At 43.7% G+C, this 20,976-nt stretch overlaps 1 protein-coding gene across 13 annotated transcripts in view; it reads right to left on the reverse strand.

The window, feature by feature from the left end:
• Positions 1-19,333: 19,333 nt before the first annotated feature.
• EMSY (EMSY transcriptional repressor, BRCA2 interacting) overlaps positions 19,334-20,976 on the reverse strand; it is a 42,225-nt gene continuing 40,582 nt past the window's right edge. For all 13 annotated transcript variants that reach the window (XM_054833728.1, XM_054833747.1, XM_054833714.1 and 10 more), the window contains one exon: positions 19,334-20,770. In XM_054833728.1, the coding sequence (XP_054689703.1) occupies positions 20,576-20,770 (195 nt within the window). In that variant the 3' untranslated portion in view covers positions 19,334-20,575. The remainder of the gene's footprint in view (positions 20,771-20,976) is intronic.

Consider the following 20,976-nt stretch of genomic DNA (forward strand, 5'->3'; position numbering starts at 1 on the left):
CTTGCCATGACAATACATCTTTGTAATACTGCAGATGCTCAGAGACATCTTATAAACAGGATGTAAGTGAACGTCTATTAAAAAATTAACCAGATTACTGCAGTTGCTAAATATTATTACAAGTTTCATAATATTATGTGCTTTATGGCCAACATATAAACCAGCAGCTGCTGTTAGAGGAGTTTGTTTTTCCACTCATAATCAAATTTTGGCTTGTGGAAGGGTGTTATTTTGCTACCCTCATTCTTTTTCTGGGAATTGTTGCATGAAGCACAGAAAAAAACTGTCTTCCTAGCTTTTTTTTTATGGGTTTCTTTATTTTTGTCTTTAATCCACCCACCTACTCCCCCGTTGATTGCTGATAGCTCTCCTCTGTTACTTTTGTGCTGCTGGAGACAGCTCATTGTGTCTGCATTTATATTGCTAAACCAGGGGTTTTCCCAGATCCTGTGTCCGTGTAGGTGCCCCAAACCAATTCCTGAATCCATACGGTGATGATAATTTCTTCTCAGATTGAGTAAATTACAGAAGCATAAAGATGGAGCGTGCTTTCTGACACAAATAACTGTACCCAAGGGAGAGAGCTCCACTTAGTCCTGCCAGAAGAAGGGTGACAACCCACCCAGCATCAGCTATTAGGGAGCAAAACATAGACTGGGACATGACTTTTCTGTATCACTGCAGGTCTGCTGAATGGTCTGCTTGACTCACAGTCAAAGTATAAAGCAAGGAGCAGACAGATGAATGCAGACAGGGGAGCACAAGGAAGCACTGAGAGCAACCAGCGACAGTCATGCCCAACAAAAGTCATCGTTTCTGTATGCATTGATGATGTAGGTCTATCTGTAGGTGTCTATAGGGGAATTTTATCAAGGATAAGGCACAGAATGGAAAAGCACAGACTTGTGTTTTTGGAAGTCTAATAGATAAGCAATGATAGCCACATCCAGGCAGAAGCAGTTGGTCTCTCCATGTTGGATGTGAGAAGACAGAGGGAACAATGTCTGCAACAGAACAGAGATGGAGTAGGTGTCCCTGAGCATTTTCCTACAAACCTATCTGCCAGGGCTCCTCTATCTCTAGTCTTACTCTGTGTACTGGTGTTGGACTGGATCCTGGTTTTGTTCCTCTGTTTCCTTCTATCCACCTTCTCTCCTGACATATTTCGTCTGTGCTTCTCCTGCCATACAGCCATGATGCTGAACCTCAGCACTGGGCTCCGACCTCTCTTCCCCCTCTATCCTGACACTACCCATGGGACCCACCAGGACCTGTGTTTCAAACACACTTGTTTCCAGAAATGAACACATTTTCCTTCCAGATGCCACCTCTCCACCCTCCATTGACTCCCAGACCTTTGACTCTTTTTCCTCCCTTCCTGTCTTTGCTGCAGCACATCACTTGCTCTTCTCTTTTGTTCCCAAGTCCACGCTTCCCTCTTGGAGACCAAGGCCTCACTCACACAGTATGCAATCACACACCTGAAGTTATAAACACAGCTGTCCTAAGACTTCTCCTTTTCTACCTGCAGTGCCCCCCCCAACCTTTATAACTTGAGTTTTTCCTGCCAGGACCAAGATCTAGACCATTATTTCACAGGGCACTGGCTTATCTCTATCTTCTCATCTAATTTCTTTTTTTGTCTCTTCGCATTCTTGGCCCTGTGCCTTTGCCCCTTCCCTGTGTTCATCTGTCAAACATCCTCTTTTCTTCAAAGCGCTGCTTAAAATTCAGCTCTCCAAGCAGCACTCCTCTTTTCTAATCACTGGTAACCCCAGATAATCCTTATGATGAAATATTTTCTCATGTTCTGCCATGTGTTTAACTTGATTACTTTAGATTTCAAAGTCTCCTAGACAGGGAGTATGTCTTATCTGTAATCTATAAAATACTGTTCACAACTATGCTACTCTAGAAATGTTATCTAATAAATGGAATTCACTGCAGTGTATTTATGATCAGCTACAGAAGGATGAGGAGGACCAGCTAAGATGTGAGGTTAACCATTTAAAGCCTAAAACAAAGAACCCAGCGACATGAAGAGACTGATTTTGAAGAGAGGTTTTGCTTTGTACTACAAAGAAATTATTATTTGCAGCTACATTTGAGCAAATCTCTGGGTTTTGCTTCACTACTCCATCCAGGAGGAATTTACTCTGAACACGTGCTCAGATTCATGAATAGGCATCTCACGTTGCTTTGCGCTAATAGCAATTGCTGTGCTAACAGTTAAGGTCTTGACAACCACAGGACCATGCTCAGGACCCTGTTTGGCTTATTGGGAGAGTTGTAACCCATGAAGTTAGGCTACCAGGAGTATGGGTACTACTGTAAGTCAGGGCAGTAGGGAATGAGATAGAAAATGTAAAAGTGACGTTTGAAAAACTAAGAAGAATCCAGGATGACCTTCAGTTCTCTTATAGTCACTGAAGTGGTACCTCCTGACCTGCTACATAGTGGGAAGATGATTTGGGAATAGAGGGAAAGGCAGCTTATATTAGACCCCCATTGAAAGATGCTCCAGCTTTAAAAACTACATCTCTGCAAACATACTCAGCATTTGCCCAGCCACCCTCAGCAAATGTTTTAGCAGAACATATGGCAGCAGCTGCCGTATCTTGCATACAAAGTCAGCACCTAGACCGCTTTTCCCTGTGAGTTTAAGTTACAATGCGCATCTGTTCCTAACATCCCTATATCCCACCAAAGTGAAGCATGATTCTGGCTGACCTGCTGCCTTTGCAAGCGTGGCCTTGATGCTGAGGCCAGGAGGAAGGAAAAAGAATGTTCTCAGCAGCTAATAAAGCCTAATTGCTGTGAATGCTCCCCAGAGCATCTCAGCATCATGGGTTGCTGAGCCACGCAAACTATGGTGGTTCCAGGGGAGACCCAAGGAGTTGCTGTCATGAGCTTTCAGAAAGCAATAAACTTAACCAATCATTAGCTGATATACACCATTTAAGAGATATATATATATAAATAAATATATAACAATTGCCAGAAGTGCTGCAAACCTGGCTTCTAGCTAACAGCATTGAAAAGTCCATATTTTCCTATAGTGTATGCACGTGCACAATAAATTTTAAGGTGAAAACAGTAACTTCCTTCTCATTTGAAAAATACATCTCAGTATATAATTAAATGGAATCAAGGCTCATAGGCAGGTTTCAACTAGTGTAGCTCTATTACTATCAGCATGGGCTGATCGATGTACACCCCCTTTAAACCCAGCCAAATCCTCTTAACCAAGCCCTACTAAATACTTTATCTCATATCAGAACTACAAACACCTTGAACATCATTGCATGGTAATACTGTAGCTATGACTTCTAAGGATTCTTCAGTCTAACTCATAATCTTGGCCTAGAATTAAGTAATAAAGATTATAAAAATATATATAGACATATAATCTTTATATATATATATATAAAACTCAACAGTAAAATAAGGCTAAAAATGAATATTGCTCATTGTCAACAGCATAGGCTTCCTCCAAGGAGCAGATGGTGCAGGGAAAGCCCTGGAAGAGGATGTCAGCTGTGTTTTATTGTTCAGGCATCACCCAGGGACACTGCAGGGAAGGGAGGAATTGTGCTGGAAAAGTGCGATAATTTGCCAATTAAAAGCTTCCAATTAGGGAGAGAAGTTGCAGGGCCCTGTGGGGAGCTGCTGAGCGAGGATACCAGATGAGCAGAAGCTTGGGATGGCAAACTGGCCCGAGGAATGACACAGCAGTTGGTAAATTACATGAGGAGGGCCAGAGACCAGAGGGAAGACTCTAGAAGACGTATTTTTCTATTTATTTATTTTTTTATTTAGCCCTAAGTCCACACAATATCCAAGCAACTTGGAATCACAAATGGATTTTATCCTTACGCCACCCTGTGGAGTAGGGGGATGGCCAAATGCTCAGGGAGCCAAGGCAAAGAGCAGAGCAAGTGATTTATTGGCCTGAGGTCATAGAGACCATCTAACCCAGATGATGGGAGCCCTAGTTCAGCATATTCAGCACAAAGGCATGCTTTCCCTGAAGGAGGGAAGCTGGTCAGCAACCTGCTGGTATTTATTGGAGAAAAAAGGCCTCAGGATAAGAAAAACAATAATACAGAAGAGAGAGAAATTTCACACACACACACAGAGAAAATAAATCCCAGACTGGTTTGGGTTGGAAGGGACCTCAAAGCCCATCTAGTTCCAACCCCCTGCCATGGGCAGGGACACCCTCCACTAGCCCAGCTTGCCCAAAGCCCCATCCAACCTGGCCTTCAACACTGCCAGGGAGCCAGGGGCAGCCACAGCTTCTCGGGGCAACCTGTGCCAGGGCCTCAGCACCCTCACAGGGAAGGATTTCTGCCTCACATCTCATCTCCATCTCCCCTCCTGCAGCTTCAGGCCATTCCCCTTGGCCTGTCCCTCCCTGCCCTTGTCACCAGTCCCTCTCCAGCTTTCCTGGAGCCCCTTTGGGGACTGGAAGGGGCTCTAAGGTCTCCCTGCAGCCTTCTCTTCTCCAGGCTGAACAAGCCCAACTCTCTCAGCCTGTCTCCAGAGCAGAGGTGCTCCAGCCCTCGCATCACCTCCGTGGCCTCCTCTGGACTCGCTCCAACAGCTCCATGTCCTTCTTGTCCTGGGGACCCCTGAGCTGGACGCAGTACTGCAGGGGGGTCTCACCAGAGCGGAGTAGAGGGGCAGAATCCCCTCCCTCGACCTGCTGGTCACACTGCTGGGGATGCAGCCCAGGACACGGTTGGCTTTCTGGGCTGCAAGTGCACATTGCTGGCTCATGTTGAGCTTCTCATCCCCCAACACCCCCAAGTCCTTCTCCTCAGGGCTGCTCTCCATCCATTCCCCACCCAGCCTGGAGTTGTGCTTGGGATTGCCCTGACCCATGTGCAGGACCTTGCACTTGGCCTTGTTGAACTTCATGTGGTTCACATGGGCCCACTTCTCAAGCCTGACCAGGTCCCTCTGGATGGCATCCCTTCCTTCCAGCATGTCGACCACACCACACAGTTTGGTGTCAGAAAACTTGCTGAGGGTGCACTCAATCCCACTGTCCATGTCATCGACAAAGATGTTAAACAGTGCCAGTCCCGGTACCGACCCCTGAGGAACACCACTTGTCACCGTTCTCCACTTGGACACTGAGCCGTTGACCACAACTCTTTGAGTGCGACCACGCAGCCAATGCCTTATCCACCGAGTGGTCCATCCATCAAATCCATGTCTCTCCAGTTTAGAGACAAGGATGTCGTGCGGGACAGTGTCAAATGCTTTGCACAAGTCCAGGTAGATGACATCAGTTGCACTTCCTTTAGCCACCAATGCTGTCACCCCATCATAGAAGGCCACCAAATTTGTCAGGCATGATTTGCCCTTAGTGAAGCCACGTTGGCTGTCACCAGTCACTTCCTTATTTCCATGTGCCTGAGCACAGTTTCCAGGAGGATCTGCTCCATGGTCTTGCCAGGCACAGAGGTGAGACTGACCGGCCTGTAGCTCCCCGGGTCTTTCTTTTTTCCCTGTTTAAAAATGGGGGTTATGTTTCCCCTTTTCCAGTCAGTGGGAACTTCAACAGACTGCCGTGACTTCTCAGATATGATGGAGAGTGGCTTAGTAACTTCATCCGCCAGTTCCCTCAAGACCCTTGAATGCATCTCATCAGGTACCAACCCCTGAGGAACACCACTTGTCACCGTTCTCCACCGTGCACCTTCAGGTTCCTTCGATGGTCTCAAACCTGATCTTCTCCTTCAGTGGGTGGTTCTTCATTCTCCCAGTCCCTGCCTTTGCCTTCTGCCACTTGGGTAGTGTGGCTAGAGCCCTTGCTGGGGAAGACTGAGGCAAAAAAGTCATTGAGTACCTCAGCCTTCTCCATATCTCAGGTAACCAGGTCTCCTGTTTCCTTCCAGAGAGGGCCCACATTTTCCCTCATCTTCCTTTTATCACTGGCACACCTATAGAAGCTTTTCTTGTTGCTTTTCTTGATGTCCCTGGCCAAATTTAATTCTATCAGGGCTTTAGCTTTCCTAACCTGATCCCTGGCTACTCAGACACTTTCTCTGTATTCCTCCCAGGCCACCTGCCCTTGCTTCCACCCTCTGTAGGCTTCCTTTTTGTGTTTGAGTTTGCCCAGGAGCTCCTTGTTTGTCCATACAGGCCTCCTGGTGTTTTGCCTGACTTCCTCTTTGTTGGGATGCATCGCTCCTGAGCTTGGAGAAGGTGATCCCTGAATACTAACCAGCTGTCTTGGGCCCCTCTTCCCTCCAGGGCTTTGTCCCATGGTAGTCTGCCAAGCAAGTCCCTGAAGAGGCCAAAGTCTGCTCTCCTGAAGCCCAGGGTAGTGAGCTTGCTGTGCGCCCTCCTTGCTGCCCTGAGAATCCTGATCTCCACCATTTCATGGTCACCGCATCCAAGGCTGCCCTTGAGCTTCACATTCCCCACCAGCCCCTCCTTCTTGGTGAGAACAAGGTCCAGCATGGCACCTCTCCTCGTTGGCTCCTCTATCATTTGCAGAAGGAAGTTATCTCGATGCAATCCAGAAACCACCCAGATGGCTTATGCCCTTCTGGGTTGTCCCTCCAACAGATAGCGGGGTGGTTGACGTCCCCCAGGAGGCCCAGGGCTTGTGAACATGAGGCTGCTCTGCTTCTATCTGTCTATAAAGGACCTCATCTGCTTGGTCTTCCTGAAATGTCCCCTGTCCCTGCCCTCCCTTTAATCCTGACCCATAAGCTCTCAGTTGGGTCCTCATTCATCCCCAGGTGGATCTCCATGCACTCCAGCTGCTCATTGACATAGAAGGTGACACCCCCTCCTCATCTCCCCAGCCTGTCCTTCCTAAAGACCCTGTATCCTTCCATTCCAACACTCCAGTCACAGGGCCCATCCCACCACATCTCTGTGATGCCAATGAGATCATAGCTCTGCAGGTGTGCAGACATCTCTAATTCCTCTTGTTTATTCCCCATGCTGCATGTGTTTGCACAGAGACATTTCAGTTGGGCCCCTGATGAAGATGACTGACTGGCTGGAGTGGCTGGAACTCCTTTGTGCTGCCCTTCAGGTGCTCTCCTGCTGACCTGTGATCCTTCTCCAGGCTCTGGGCTTCTGTTGCTGGCACTGGCATCAAACTGGTAGGAGCAGGATGGATTGAGGTTCCCCGCCCCTGTTTATAATCACCTTTTTATTATACAAGTTTTCCACTGGAAAAAAAAACCCAACACATTATTATATTTGTCCACATGCTGGGGCAAAGCTCAGTGCATATCACCATTGGGTCAGCTCATGAGAGAGGGTAGTGGGATGGGTCCTGATGAGAGGTGAGACATTGGTCCACTAAGGCTATACGTGTTTTTTTTCCATAGGCTGCATGAAAAGGACTTCTGCATCCTTCCTGACCTGGAAGCCACAGGTTTCCCAGGTGTGCTCCCCACCATCTGAACAGCTTGGTGAGGGTAATGCATCTTCCCCAACACTGAAGCACTCCCATGTGGTTTTTAGACTGGCTGCTTATTATCAACATAAAATTGACCATTGCTGTATAATCTCATAGTCACTCGGATCCAGTATGGTCTTCCTTGCTTCAGCGAAAGGCTTTCATGTGTAGCAGCTCTATTATGAAAGACGACCTGAAAAAGCAGAGTATGGGAGATGCATCATCTATGCAAGAGTCAGAATTCATCTTCCTCCGCTACGGGTGCTCATCTGTGCTTCTCCATAAATAGGAGCTTTTCATTTTCCTCTTCCACCAGAGTTTTACCCTACCCCCTGAAATGTAAGCTGGATGGCAACCATGGAAATTTAGTAAACACCAGAACATGAACCATGTCATCCCCATGACTCACAGCCGGTTTGTGTTTGGTTCCCTACAGGACGCCCCATGGTTTTGCCCTGCCCAGGAGACTTCATTAGGGTTTCCATCACCTGTCCTTAGAGACCATTAGAACATAAGAGAAAGTGCATTGGATTAAATATCAGGAAATACTATCTTTGCTCAGTTCAATTTCTCAAAAAACCCCCTGTGATATTCACCACGAGAGCTGCTATCCTAAGCAAAGTTGTATATGGGCAAGAAATTAATTATGATTTTCTGGCTCGTATTCCCTCCAATCTTCATTGCTCTTACATACGCTGCCTTCAGTGGGTAACATAAGCACTTTATTCCATTACAGGCATCTACCGTCCTTCCTCCATCTCATAGGACAAATAACGGGATTTTCCACAAATATTTTAACCAGTGAACTTAATCCCATTGCAGTTTCTTCAACCGTGGACTTTGGAGAACAGTCTAAGATGCTTCTGAAAAGAATAATAATAGGGTTTCGATTCCTACGCATATCACTTATGAAATGTTGCCCTTGAAGAGTTGTAAAAAAAAAATTAAAGAATTAAAATGGACTTTCACCAGAACCGTTTTTGTTCACTCTTAGACATCACTTCAAATGTCAAGGCATGAACGGCAGAATAAGAAATTAAATGCAGATTGCTAAAAAGCGTAATTTCTCTCTTTCAGTTGAGTCTGGGAAAGAAGAGAAGAATTCATATTTATAATGTCATGGTACATAGTGTGACCAGATTAAATAATTTTGGGGTTTTCTGGTAGTAATTTGATTTTTTGAGCTATTTCCTTTGTAAAGCGGTCACGAAGGAGACTACCCTGCCACCAAGCTCAAACTGCAACATAAAAAAGTGATTAAGTATTATTGTTCTTCACAGGAAACTGTGTTTACAGCGGGATGAAGTTTGTGCTGTTCCGGCTTGGTTTCGCTGTAAAACATCTGCATAGGATTGTTTATGCTCCTGCAAAACAAGAGCGAACTTGCAGCATGGCTGCAGAAGCCTGGCTTCATTCCTAGAGAGCTTCACGCAGGTGGCATCCGATAGAGACACCTGACCCTTTGATTTGTCTTTTACGTCAATAAGTATATGTTTTCGGGATGGGGGGTGTGAATCATATGTTTAATTCAAAACTCACGTACGTTTTCTGCCAGCTCGGTCCTTCAGCATCCAAAAAGAAAAAAAACAAACACACAACATTATGGGCTTATGTTTCAGAAATGAAGCATCCAATTAAACTAGTCACTCTTTCCCAAACAGCAGTCTTTCTCCACTTCTATTATAATCAAGTTCTTTTATTTTCACAAAACAATTTTTTTTTAATTTTTTTTTTTAATGAAACAAGAAATTGTCAGTAGCTGAACCTAAAAGCAAACAGGAGTTGAAGCAGCAGCACAGAAACCCATGGAAATCCAAAGTAACAGTGGCCTTTAGTTTCTTGGTTTAACCCATTCATGCTACATCTGGCCCTGAGCTCCTCACTGTCATGGACATTAGAAATTTCAAGGACTCCTTGCTGTTTTTATGACCACAAGCTAGAATTATCCTACAGAGTTCATAAGAGAGCCATACCACCTAAACAGTAATGGAAAACTAAAATTGTGTGTTAATATAAGACCATAGGGCAGAGGAAGCAGGAGCGAGTCGCAGAGTTTGTTTCACATGCATCCTCCATGGTGAGCCCTCTGGTCAGGAGAGGATGGATCAGCGCAAGGCACTAGCATTAAGAGGAAACTTTTCAAAAAACGGATGGTTTGTGGAGGAACAGGATGAATTTGAACATACCATGACAGCAAAGTGGGAACATCACTGCCACAAACTCGGAGGAACAAGACCATAGACAAGACACCATGCTCAGCACGGAGCGTGTTGTGTCAACACACAGCAAGGCTGGGTCCCTGCCAAGCCAGCCAGAAGGTATCTACACTAAGCTCTCTTGGGTTGGATTATTTATGTTTTGGTATTAAAATCTGACAAATAAACCTAACAATATTTTTGGCAAGACTCCAACAGCAGCAATAGCGAGTGTTATGCTAACATAAGTTACTGCTTACTACGCTGCAATGCGCAACACGTCTGGTCAAGGAAAGCAGAAGACATGTCCGCTGGACGAGTCACACCAGACAGCATGAATTGCAGGAGCGAGACTGCCCTGTTTCATCAGGCTTCTCGCAGTGGTTTGGTGGCAACGAGGGATGCACACTCAACAGCAAAGAGTATGATGAACAGGATGGGTGAAATATAATAAATGGACGGCTCAAATCACAAGCATTTGAATTTTGATAAATCAACAAAACAAAAAGTTAGAAAGAGAACAAAGAAATCTTAAGTCTGTAGGAGAAACAATCACCATTTTCCACAGGCAAAAATCCCAGGCTATCCAGGTGCATCCTGGCATTCCCACTGCCTGTTATCTTCCAGGGCTCACGAGTCATCTCAAAAACCAACGAAGGAGCTGTCGTTACTTTAAGGGACATTGCCATAGGACGTTGTAGCAAATGGGGTGTCCAGGAAGGGTGAATGTTTTTGCAGTGCAGGCTCGCTCATTTGCAGAGAACAGGATAGTATCACCAAAGAGCACGCAGACACAAAACAAGGTGAAGGACGAAGGCACGTTAGATTCCTCGCAGAAGACTCCAGAGGTTCTTGGGGGTTAGTATCATTTTTATCCTCGCTATTGTACTGTAAGATTTCATCACATCCAGGACTCTTCGCACATCCCATAGGACAGTGGCGGTGATTGATGTAACCACGGTTGATGTCACCACACCTCTTGATGGCATGACTGACAACCTGAAGTTTGCAAGATCACGCGTCAATTCACCTGCTGAACTCATCAGTCCTAGGCTACAAAAGAGGTCTTTTTTCTTCCTTCCTGCTTCTCAGTGACCCCTTGGGCTTCATCTACCTGTGGTGGAGCTCATGCATCTCTCCAAAGACAACACACATGTGCAACACATCAACATTTTGCTTTATGCCATGCAGTCAGCATGCCATGCACATTCCTCCCAAATCTCCCAACCCACAACAGGCCTCTTCTATGTGGTGGTCTCCAAGGCATGGGAATCCTGACCTTCTAGACCTATGGTGAGGAAGTGGTCCTGTGCTTTTCCACAGCTGTCCTAACCAAATAAGGAATTTCTTGGTGATTTCCAAGGGGAACTTCACTTAGATTTGATCTGAAAACCTCCCTTCATTATGTTACAGCCATCCTGCTAATCTCTATGCTGTAGAGATTACTGTACCATGACCACAGAGTCTAGGAAAAAAAGGAGAGAGAAGAAGGGAAAGGAAAACCATGAAGTCCTTTGGCAACCACACAAAGGACATTCTTCCTGCCAGAACCAAGAACAAGGGTATGATTTGTGATGAAAACAAACCTCACTCTCATAAGGAAGTTGTCAGACAGGAAAAGTGATTTTCAGTAGCTTTAAGAACGAAGTTGAGGAATTTAAAATTTATTTTCTAGGGGTGGAAGGTGAGGAGGAATGATGTAACAGGGTGCTTAGTCCACCTCAGTCAGGAACTTGATAACTTTGTTTAACTTTGAGAGCCTGTGTAAGCTTTGCAAACAAGTGTGCCACCACCAACTCAACTATCTGGGTACAAACCAAGGCTAACCATGTCTCACCGTAACAGGAGCTGCAGCTCTCGGCAGGGGATTTCGGTAGTTCCCCTCCAGCTGTCCTGCTGGCATAGGCACAACATCTTTTCCTATGTCCCACTCACCATCCGCAGATGCCGCATATGTCCAAGGCAAGCAATTTCCCAGATCACTTCTTCCGCTCAACTCTTGCAAGGGGACTAAAGCTCCAGGCCCAGACTTGTCCTTATGTCTTCCTGCACCTTTAAGAGAATTGAAATGATCCAGGTTACATTTACCCTCAACTTCAAAGTTTGTGACCCCAATCCCCCAACCCCAGATTATTTCAGGTTGAGGTTCCTATTTTATTTCCAAACACGGCCACAATAAACTTCCATAAAGCGCATGTGCTAACCCTAACGCAACGGTAACTCCCAGCCCCGGGGTACATTCACAGCGGTTGATCAGACCAGGCCATTGCTCACTGAGTCCATGCACTAATACCAGTCTAACTTCATAACAATTATTTGTAATAAAGCCACTTCATAACAACTATTTGTAATGAAGTCCTATCCTGTGCTGTCTGCACTCAGCCAGCTCTGGTTTGCAGCATCCTCCTGGGTGCTTTGTCCCTCCAGTCCCCAAAGGGGCTCCAGGAAAGCTGGAGAGGGACTGGTGACAAGGGCAGGGAGTGACAGAACAAGGGGGAATGGCCTGAAGCTGCAGGAGGGGAGATGGAGATGAGATGTGAGGCAGAAATCCTTCCCTGTGAGGGTGCTGAGGCCCTGGCACAGGTTGCCCCGAGAAGCTGTGGCTGCCCCTGGCTCCCTGGCAGTGTTGAAGGCCAGGTTGGATGGGGCTTTGGGCAAGCTGGGCTAGTGGAGGGTGTCCCTGCCCATGGCAGGGGGGTGGAACTAGATAATCTTTGAGGTCCCTTCCAACCCAAAGCAGTCTGGGATTCTGAGATGCTTTGGCAGATCTTTATTGTTATTTTGGTCTCCTCAATCCCATTGATCACAAGAGATCTTGTCCATCCCTCAGGACACATTCAGAGGGCACTGAAGCAGTATCATCAAGGCAAAGCTAGCCAGGCTCCAACCTGACCAAAATCACTGCTTTACAGGAAAGGCAGCTCTCCAGTTCTCAAATTAGTCCTGCTGGGCTTGCGTGTTGCACATTTACGTGGTGGGTTTGAGCAAAAATCATAAATCAGAGCTAAAACCATGCTGCAGTCACCCATGGGTCTATGTTACATACTTTCATGCAAAAAGAGGCAGCTGCACAGTGCTCACTAACAGTTATTGCAACCAGCCGTAGATTGCTGCAGTTGAAAAAAAACATTTCTGAGCCTCCAAATCCTTCTCTGGATGCTTTTTCAACATTAAGAAATACTAGAAAGTGGGAGCTCGCTACAGTGCTTTGTTAGCGCCTTGCGTCACCGCAGTCCAAATGTGGCTGCAGGGAGAACGTACGAGTAAAAGTCCAGAGAGGAAAACAAATATCCCTATTTCTGGGAACACTGCAGCTACAAAACTTTGTTCTCACTAAACTTGTGCTACTTCCTACTTCTTGTGGTTTGTTCTCATGCTGTTTTTAACCTCTTCTCAAACCAATATAGTATTTCTATTTCATGTCCAAAACAAACCAAGGAAAAAGCAGAAAACACAGCACATACAAAAAACAATTGAAGAGAAACCTTTTCATTCCCAAAAGGATTTTAGCCACAATTTAGGTCAATTCTTTTTTTTTTTTTTTCCTAATGACTTCACATGTTCCTATTTTAACTTATTACAAAAGCAGCACCATAGTGCCTCTAAATAAAGAGTACTCTCAATTTTCCAGTTAAATAACAAAATTTGCTTTGGGGCAAAAAAAAAAAAAAAATCAGATAAATTTCTAGCTAGACAGACTGCTTTAAAGGTGATTTTTCTTATCTCATTACTACATCCTCATATTAAGAAAAATGGCCAAATGGGATGAAAAGGGGATGTCCCCCACGTGCTTTGAGAACATGCAAAACCGATGTACGCAGCGAGTAAATATTTTTTAAGAGCTGCTGAAGCAGCGCTTCTTTTTCTTGACCCTTTACATTGGATTTTCACTTCAATGACAGCGGGATCCTGTGCCACGCACGCTCCAAAGACCCTTCACGCCCTTAAGGATAATTTAATTCCCCACTGCAGACTGCTCGCAGGAGAGCACAGAATTTGCTAAGCATGAGAGAGACGGCAACGTAGGACACTTCTTCCTACCATCGTGGACTGGAAATAACTTATTTTCAAAGAATCACTGAATAACTTCTACATTTCAATCTAAAAGCAACACGATCAAGTGAACGTGAACCGGCCACGTTCCCAGCTGCAGCAGTAAGACACATCCGCCCTTTGCTGCGATGAGAGATGGAAATAACTTGCATTTTTTTCCTTCCTGTGACCACCCTTCTCAGCAGATGCTAACAGGAGAAGGGTTGAAAACTGATGAAAGGAGAGAAGATCCCAAAGGTGTAAGTACAGAGGGAAGAGCGTCTTCTTCAACCACCTGTCAGGACAAAGAGAAAGGCAATCACAACAGAAAAATCTTACTTTGGGCTCAGGATCAGTAATGTTTTACGTAGTCCCGGTGTCCAAAAAGGCACCCCCCTCCCTCACGGTACCCCAATGTGGCTATTTATAGTACAGGCTCTGCTTTTACTGCCTATTTCAAAACAAACCTTTGCCATTTCCTGACCAGAAAAGCTGCGCTTTTAATACTGTGCTAGAGACTTTGAAAGTCAAGATACTGCTGCTTTCCACTATAAATAGCCCAGGCTTGCTATGACATCTCACTGTGACATTTAGTTCAAACAAAGAAAAAAAAATCTTGACAGGAAACAAACAAACAAAAAAAGAAACAAAGAATAAAATAAATTTAAAATTATAAGATAATGAGTTCTTGTGTCTCTGGGAGAAATTAATTTCTGGATAAATTCAAAACCTTGAAGAAAGTCCTGTTTTTCTATCTTTGGGACACGTAGACACCCCATAGAAAGTGGCTGATCTGACTCTGGAGGAGGCAGACGATCTCCACGTGATACACAACAGGAAAATATTATTCCAGCCTCTCTGGGTATAATTTCAAACTATTTCCTGGTATTATTTTCATGCTCCCAAAAGCCCATGGCTATCATCCCTCCAAGCTGCCTTGACAATGGTTATAACTGCATTTATTTCCCAGAGCCCTGAAAGCAGCAGATTTTGCATTGCTTGCAGTTGAAATCCTCCCAGCACTCAAGTCAGAAGCCGAACATCCCAAGACAAGCATCATGCCTTGGGTCAGGTTATTGAAAACTTAAAACAGAAGTGATTTCTCAAAGTATTTTTTATCACTGGTTTTGCGACCATTCAGGTTTCTGGGCGTAAGGCTGAACAGGGATTCCCTCCACGTGTATAAATACCTGATGGGGGTGTAAAGAAGATGGAGCCAGACTTTTCTCAGTGGTAACCAAGGAAAGGACAAGAGATAACAGGCATGAACTCAAAAACATGAAATTCTACTTAAATACTGTGTGTGTGGCAGGGGGGGGAATATATGCGCAAGTGGTCAAACACTGGAACAAGTTGTTGAGTTTCCATCATGGGAGATTTCCAAAAACTCGGCTGGACACGGTCCTGAGCAGCCTGCCCCCGCTGACCCTGCTCTGAGCAGCAGGGCCGGACCAGATGATCTCCAGAGGTTCCAGCCAACCTCACTGAGCACGCGAGTGCACGAAGAACCATTCCCAGCCCTTTCCTATTCAGCTCTCGGGCACCGAGCAGTGTCTTGCAAGGAAGGGGTGCAAGCATTCCCATTTTCTCCCTGGAAATTATGTAAGTTACACCCAGCTTTATCTTCTTGCAGGAAGAACGGGAGATAGCAGAGCAGATTACAGGTCTGACCTAAACTTAAGGGGAAAACAGCTTTCTAGGAACAAAGAGAACTAGGAAAACAGTCTTGAAACAGACACCAAGCAAAAGATACCCTGCGCGTCGGCTTGCTTTGCTGTTAAAAAGAGGCTGCGATATCAAAGAGCAACTTGGCAGTTAAGGATTAACTGGTCTGCAGGAAAAGTCTGGCCTGACCAAACATCCAGCTCAAAGGGTTTACTCTTATGGAGACTGCCAACGGCCACGGTGACGGCTACAGGGCAGCAGCGGCAGACTCGCCGTCATCTCTATAGAGACAACCAGCCTGTTATGCATTCCATATGTATATATTTAAAAAAGCAGGACCCTTAACAGCAATACAAACCTGCTCAAAGAGACTTCCAGAGCTTTTAGCTGGCCTCTGGTAGAGACTGACGTGAAGGAAGTCCCAAAGTACTGGAGCCCTACAAGCCTCTGGACGGTTCTGGTTGACAGCTGCAAAAAGCTGGATTTCTTACCATAAAAGACAGCAATTCCTGAATAACGTTTGCTGTAATAAGTTAGACAGGCTTGCACACTAAGAATTTTCAAAGTTTTAGTAAAAACTCTATCACAGAAGATTCGTGCTAAGTAGTTTGGGCATTCAAGTGGCATGATTTGACGATCTTTAAAGGTTTCTTCCAACCCAAACCATTCTATGGAGTCTAAATCCCATACGTCGTCCCTGAGAGACTGGCTGACGTGCCTACCACTCTCTGAAGGGTTCGGTGATAACCCAAAGAGCCCAAGGTCCTAATTACCCACCTCCCGTGAGGTGACAGAAGTATCTTCTCTTTATGACAAAAATCCATTTAATAAAGGCAGCTACAGAAAACGGGATCCCAGAAAAATCTCAAAACTGCTAAAACTTACTGAGATGGAAAGCTGAGAAAAAAAAATCAAGACATCATCACAAGAAATTCTGTTTTTCAAAAGCAGCCAAGTACTGGGCAAAACCAAAATCATAGGAGGTTTTGAGTAGGACCTGATCTGGAGTAGTGACAATTCTAACAGTCCTGGACTCCAAAAATGATTCAAGGCCATGCCGTTACTTGTCAGTCCCCAGTGCTTAAAAACCTCTTAATATCTTTCCTGCCCCAAATAATTCAAAGACCCTTTCTCTAGAAGTGATGAACAAGTTCCCTAATCCTAGTTAATTATCCTCAGTCTTACTATGGATTTTTTTCAAGTTTCCATTTCTATGCCTCTAAAAAATGCCCCTAATGACAATTTCATTTTGCATAGGAACCCACAAATACATCTTAAGGCACTTCTTTACTTTCTCTTTGAAAAATGATGTTAAGCTGTAAATTTATCCTAAGCTGTGTGTTGCACTTCTACTGGAAGAAACCAGATTCACAGATTTTCCGGACAGAGTTTGGCCAGGGTTAAAATGCTAAGCCCCGTAGCATGGAAGAAAACTTCGCACAGGCAAAGTTAGCAATCATTCCTCGTGGTTTACATCAGACCTAGGGAAAGGAGCAAGCCCTGAGCCCACCACAGACACACAGGCGCTCAACGTTCTATTTTTCCAATACAGGCAAACCCCCAAACAGTACGATTTTTCTAGTTCATTATCTTAAATTAAGATCAGAGTCTTCTCTGGATTGAACATTGCCAAGCTGAAACCATCTGCCTTTGCAGCGTAGCTATGGGGATGTATAACCACCTTCATCGGTGAAACCCGTAGACTTCAGGAACTATTTATACACTAGAGGAAAAAAAAAAGCAGATAGTCTTAAGTTTCCCTGACTTTTGATTTTTTAAGTTCTTGTGTTATGGTGGGTTTTTTTTAATCCCATCTATTTAGTCACACATTCTGTTCAAAGGGCCCTTCACATGTAAGGTGATACTCACAACTGCTAGCAGCTTCTCTTTTTCTATTTTGCCCTGAAATGTCAAAAGCTGATTTTGTCAGTGGGAGAAAGACTGAGGCTGAAAATACTTTTACTCTGATGGTTAAATCTTTCCGGAAAACACATAGTCCTCTATGATTGCACACATCTTTAAAGTCACGTAACTCCTCCCTTATTTCAGTACTTCCTCTAACTTCGTTTCACTTTCTCAGCATCCTTTTTTGAAAATTCATGTACATACTATTGCAGTGCCAGAACACGTGTTAAAACGCTGAATTCAAAGCGACTCTTTAATTGCTTGCTCTCCAATTCATCCACAGCTTCCTGCTAACTTACAAGCCTATTACCTACTAATTCCTAGTACCAAAGATCATCATCACCACCATAGCTCGCCTTTCTTCTATTCCAAGGAGGGACATCAAATTAATTTCAGGAAGGAAAATGCAGCTTATTAGGGAGAAGGGATATGCAAATGTTATCTTACACACTGATGTTTTATTTTTAGCGGCTCAGTGATATTTATAAGGCTGTGAGGAGTGGCTACACGGCTGCAGGAGGATGAAGGAAGCATCCCAGGGACAGGTATGAAAAATGTGCACATCTGCAGGGCAGGACGAGGAACAGGCAGCGCTGCCTAGAGTTCATGAAAAGGGGGAGAAGGCCAAACGCTCTGAGCATGTCTTCTTACAGTTGTTCTCAAAAATCAAGTAGGAAAAAAAAATTAACATCTTGACCCTAAATTTTAGCATTTCAAGAATGAATGCACTGATTACAAAAGTTCTTTTTTTATGAATTTCTCACATGGCCCCTAAGTACCGCCACCACGTGCTTCAGTTTGCCAGTCTGAAAACAATTACCTCACAGAGCAACTCTAAAAGCTTTCGTGCTTTTAAAAGAGATTCGCCGCCTTCAAGGAACCGTCAGAATAGTTAGCTGTAGTTGTTCGCACCTTTGCTGTAAAGTCATCGCTAAAGATGCGAATAGGAATCTTACATAAAACATCGGAATAAATTGGACCAGAACTCAATGCATTAGGAGCGTTGAATTCACCTTACACCATTTTTTAGTATCCTTTTTCGGCTGGAGAGAGCACACACGTTCACCTAAACCTGAAACTGTAACTTAAAGGCAAACTTCTTGGGCAAAAGGGCCTAAGAAAAATCTTGCTCTACTTTATGTTCTCATGGCCTTTCAGTCCTAGATACACCAGGGACACTCGAAATACTGCAAGACCCCGTGTGACAATGAAAATCTGACACAAGACAGAAGAACCACGCGTCATCGGCTTCGGGCTTTTGGCAACTGTGTATGGAAAACCACAGACTATGCCTTACACTGGCATCTGCAAAGCACAACGGTCTGTCCAACCCCACCGACGGTAAAATCTGTATTAAAGAGCTTTTTTCTCATTCTGTATTAATAGGGAACTTTCAGGACTTAGATCATAACTTAGTCACGGTTATTCCCACCAAAACAAGAGTAGCAGCTCCCAAGCAATGACCAAAACCTGAACTACTTACAATGGCACACCGGTAGGGTTTGTTGTTGTTTGTGTTTGGTTTTTTTTTTTTCCCTAGAGAAATATGGTATGTTTCATTTCATACATATTATTTTCTTCCATCCTGAGCACTAAATACAGCAGAAACCAAACGAATACCTATTCCAACATAAAGGTAACACAAAAAATACTAGCTTCCTACCCCACTATTCTGGCATTTGCACGTTGAATTTATCAGGACATTTCTCCACCATAATAAACTACATTATTTTGGAAGTAATGGTGATGGAAAACAGAAGGGGAAAAAAAGCGTATGAAAGACAGAGGGACTTAATTAATAAACTGTTAAGATGAAAAACCAACAGCACCATCTAGGGGTTACTGTAGTTCTTACACAGGTGGATACTCAGGACAAGTAAGATAAATGGGGTTTTAGGTTTTGTATTTTTTGTTTGAATTACTCTAGTTGGAATTTAATCTTAACTACAATATCAACAGTAAAATCACAGCTTAAAAAAAAGACTGATGCAAAAAGCTGTATTAGACTTTGGATGAAATCTACTTACAGTAGTACTTCAGCACCAAAAAGTGGGCAGTTAGGCTGATAGATGTATATACAATTAAATGATATGTCAAAGTCTTAAAATGCTTAGTTATTTATAATGAAATCTATACAAAACAGTTAAAAACGTGTTTTTATATACATTTGAAAAAAAAAAAAAAGTATTGTCTTCATTAGCAGAATGTATTAAAACTGGTTCTCTTATCCCATTCGAACCCAAACCTCTCTCTGTGGCTTGTAACTATCACAAAACCCCAATGTATTGCTTCAACAAGCCAAGTCATAAGGCTAATTTCTGAAACCTACCGCTGTATACCAATTTAAGCTTTTAAACTTCCAAAATGGTCACTTTAAAAACAGCATGTAAGAGTAAAATACAGATTTTTAAAAGCCTTAGCTCACTTCTAAATTCGGAGGTTCAACTTCGAAAGATGCTGAACCAGTTATCCCCAATTTTCAAAAACTTGAGTTATAGCAAAATACATCCCCCCCAAGCACATTTGTATGAGAATTAACACACCTGCCTGTTTCACAGGAACTTTTTAAACAACTTGGCCTCACTTTAAATTTTATATTTAAATAAATAATCAAAGATTAACTAAAGTAGATGAGGTTTTCATGTGCTTATGGCACAAAGAAATGCCTCATACACTGTTACCCTACTTCTTGTAAAGCATGAAAACAAAAATCCACTAGCAAATCCACTTTGCTACCAGTTAGTGATTTTGCTTATTTCCAAACATTCACCAACAAGAATTTTAAAAAAATAAACTATATTTTTAGGCTTATGAAAAAATCTGAACTCTAAGTGAGCACAAGTGCAAGAAAGCTAACCAATTCCAAAATTCCTGGGGCTTTTCCAGCACTGTCAGAGACACTTTTTCTCTCACATGCTATTTAAAAATACAAATATTTATTAAACATTCTTTTTTTTTGTTTGTTTTTGATGGTGTTTTGCTCAACAGCTAACAAAAAGACACAGCAAAATAATGATCCCTTTTCACTGAAAGCTGTTTCAGTATTTGGGCAAGGGCTTCAATAGCACGAGCTGTAGAATTCGCTGCAGATTTGCTTTTTTAACAGGAGTACATTCCACTGTCACAGGTTTACTAAATCTCAGTAGCTGCATTTTTTTTTTTTTTTGGAAACAATTTTTAAAATGCAGCTTTTGCAATACCATCTTGTTAAAACACACTGATGCTTCAAGGGTCCAATGAACAACTCTAACAGGCAAAGTGCTCTAAGACATCACAATACAAGGGCATCTTGGATACTCAAAATCCCAAGATATTTTAAAGTGCACTCCAGTGTCCCAATTCCTTAGGATTGTTCAGCAGAACTTCGAGAGGGGCTGGGCTCAGTGCCGTCCTCAGTGCTACTGTCCACATCTTGCTCCATTGCCGTCTCCTCATCGTCGAGGCGCTGACTGGTGAAGTTGTTGAGCTCCAGGAGCCCGCTGGGTTCCACTACCACATTGGAGCTGGAGTGACAAGGGATGGAATAGTGAGGGATAGTCTGAAAGAAAGAAGAGAGTTAAGTTTTAACATGCAGTTTTCACAGGTAAAGGCATCTGCGCAAGCACAGGTACTCATGGAAAAGGGATGTTCTCTTTCCAAAAGCAATTTTCTCTAGATAACGCCCGTTGCACATCACATTACATGAGCTAAATCTTCAAAGCTTTTCACTGCATTAGGTTGTGAAAGATAAAATTTGAATAATCT

Source organism: Grus americana, chromosome 1 (genome assembly GCF_028858705.1).
Source record: "Grus americana isolate bGruAme1 chromosome 1, bGruAme1.mat, whole genome shotgun sequence".
Taxonomy (NCBI): Eukaryota; Metazoa; Chordata; class Aves; order Gruiformes; family Gruidae; genus Grus; species Grus americana.